A 945-nucleotide genomic window follows, 5' to 3' on the forward strand; every position below is an offset into this window, starting at 1 on the left:
GCAACTACACACTGGCCATGGGCTACTGGCCACGGCAACTACATACTGGCCATGGCAACTATACACTGGCCATGGGCTACTGGCCACGGCAACTACACACTGGTCATGGCAACTATACACTGGCCATGGCAACTACACACTGGCCACGGCAACTACACACTGGCCATGGGCTACTGGCCACGGCAACTACACACTGGCCACGGCAACTATACACTGGCCACGGCAACTATACACTGGCCACGGGCTACTGGCCACGGCAACTACACACTGGCCACGGCACCTACACACTGGCCATGGCAACTACACACTGGCCACGGCAACTTCACACTGGCCACGGCAACTTCACACTGGCCACGGCAACTATACACTGGCCATGGCAACTATACACTGGCCATGGCAACTATACACTGGCCATGGGCTACTGGCCATGGCAACTATACACTGGCCATGGGCTACTGGCCATGGCAACTATACACTGGCCACGGCAACTATACACTGGCCACAGCACCTACACACTGGCCATGACATCCCCTTGGTGGTCACGTGTTCCCCGTGCTGGCCACAGCACCTACACACTGGCCATGGGCTACTGGCCACAGCTGCTGGCCACGGCACCTACACACTGGCCACGGCGCCTACACACTGGCCACGGCACCTTCACACTGGCCACAGCACCTACACACTGGCCATGACCTCCCCGTGCTGGCCACGGCACCTACACACTGGCCATGACCTCCCCTTGGTGGCCACGTGTTCCCCGTGCTGGCCACAGCACCTACACACTGGCCACGGCACCTTCACACTGGCCACGACCCCTACACACTGGCCACGACCTCCCTTTGGTGGCCACATGGTCCCCGTGGTGGCCGTGTCACCCCCAAACCGACCACATCCTCCCCTGAGTGACTGCAGCGATGTCCCCCAACGTCCCCTGCGTGGTCCCCA

General features: G+C 60.7%; 1 protein-coding gene across 1 annotated transcript in view; it reads right to left on the bottom strand.

Moving 5' to 3' along the window:
* Window positions 1-73, bottom strand: part of LOC107199425 (receptor tyrosine-protein kinase erbB-3-like) — a gene marked incomplete at its 3' end in the record, with an annotated part of 7,446 nt that extends 7,373 nt beyond the window's left edge. Inside the window, exon 1 of the mRNA XM_015616754.1 lies at window positions 65-73. Within this exon, the coding sequence (XP_015472240.1) occupies window positions 65-73 (9 nt within the window). The remainder of the gene's footprint in view (window positions 1-64) is intronic.
* Between the last annotated feature and the right edge of the window lie 872 nt (window positions 74-945).

The sequence above is a fragment of the Parus major genome, unplaced genomic scaffold, assembly GCF_001522545.3.
Source record: "Parus major isolate Abel unplaced genomic scaffold, Parus_major1.1 Scaffold689, whole genome shotgun sequence".
NCBI classification, from domain to species: Eukaryota; Metazoa; Chordata; class Aves; order Passeriformes; family Paridae; genus Parus; species Parus major.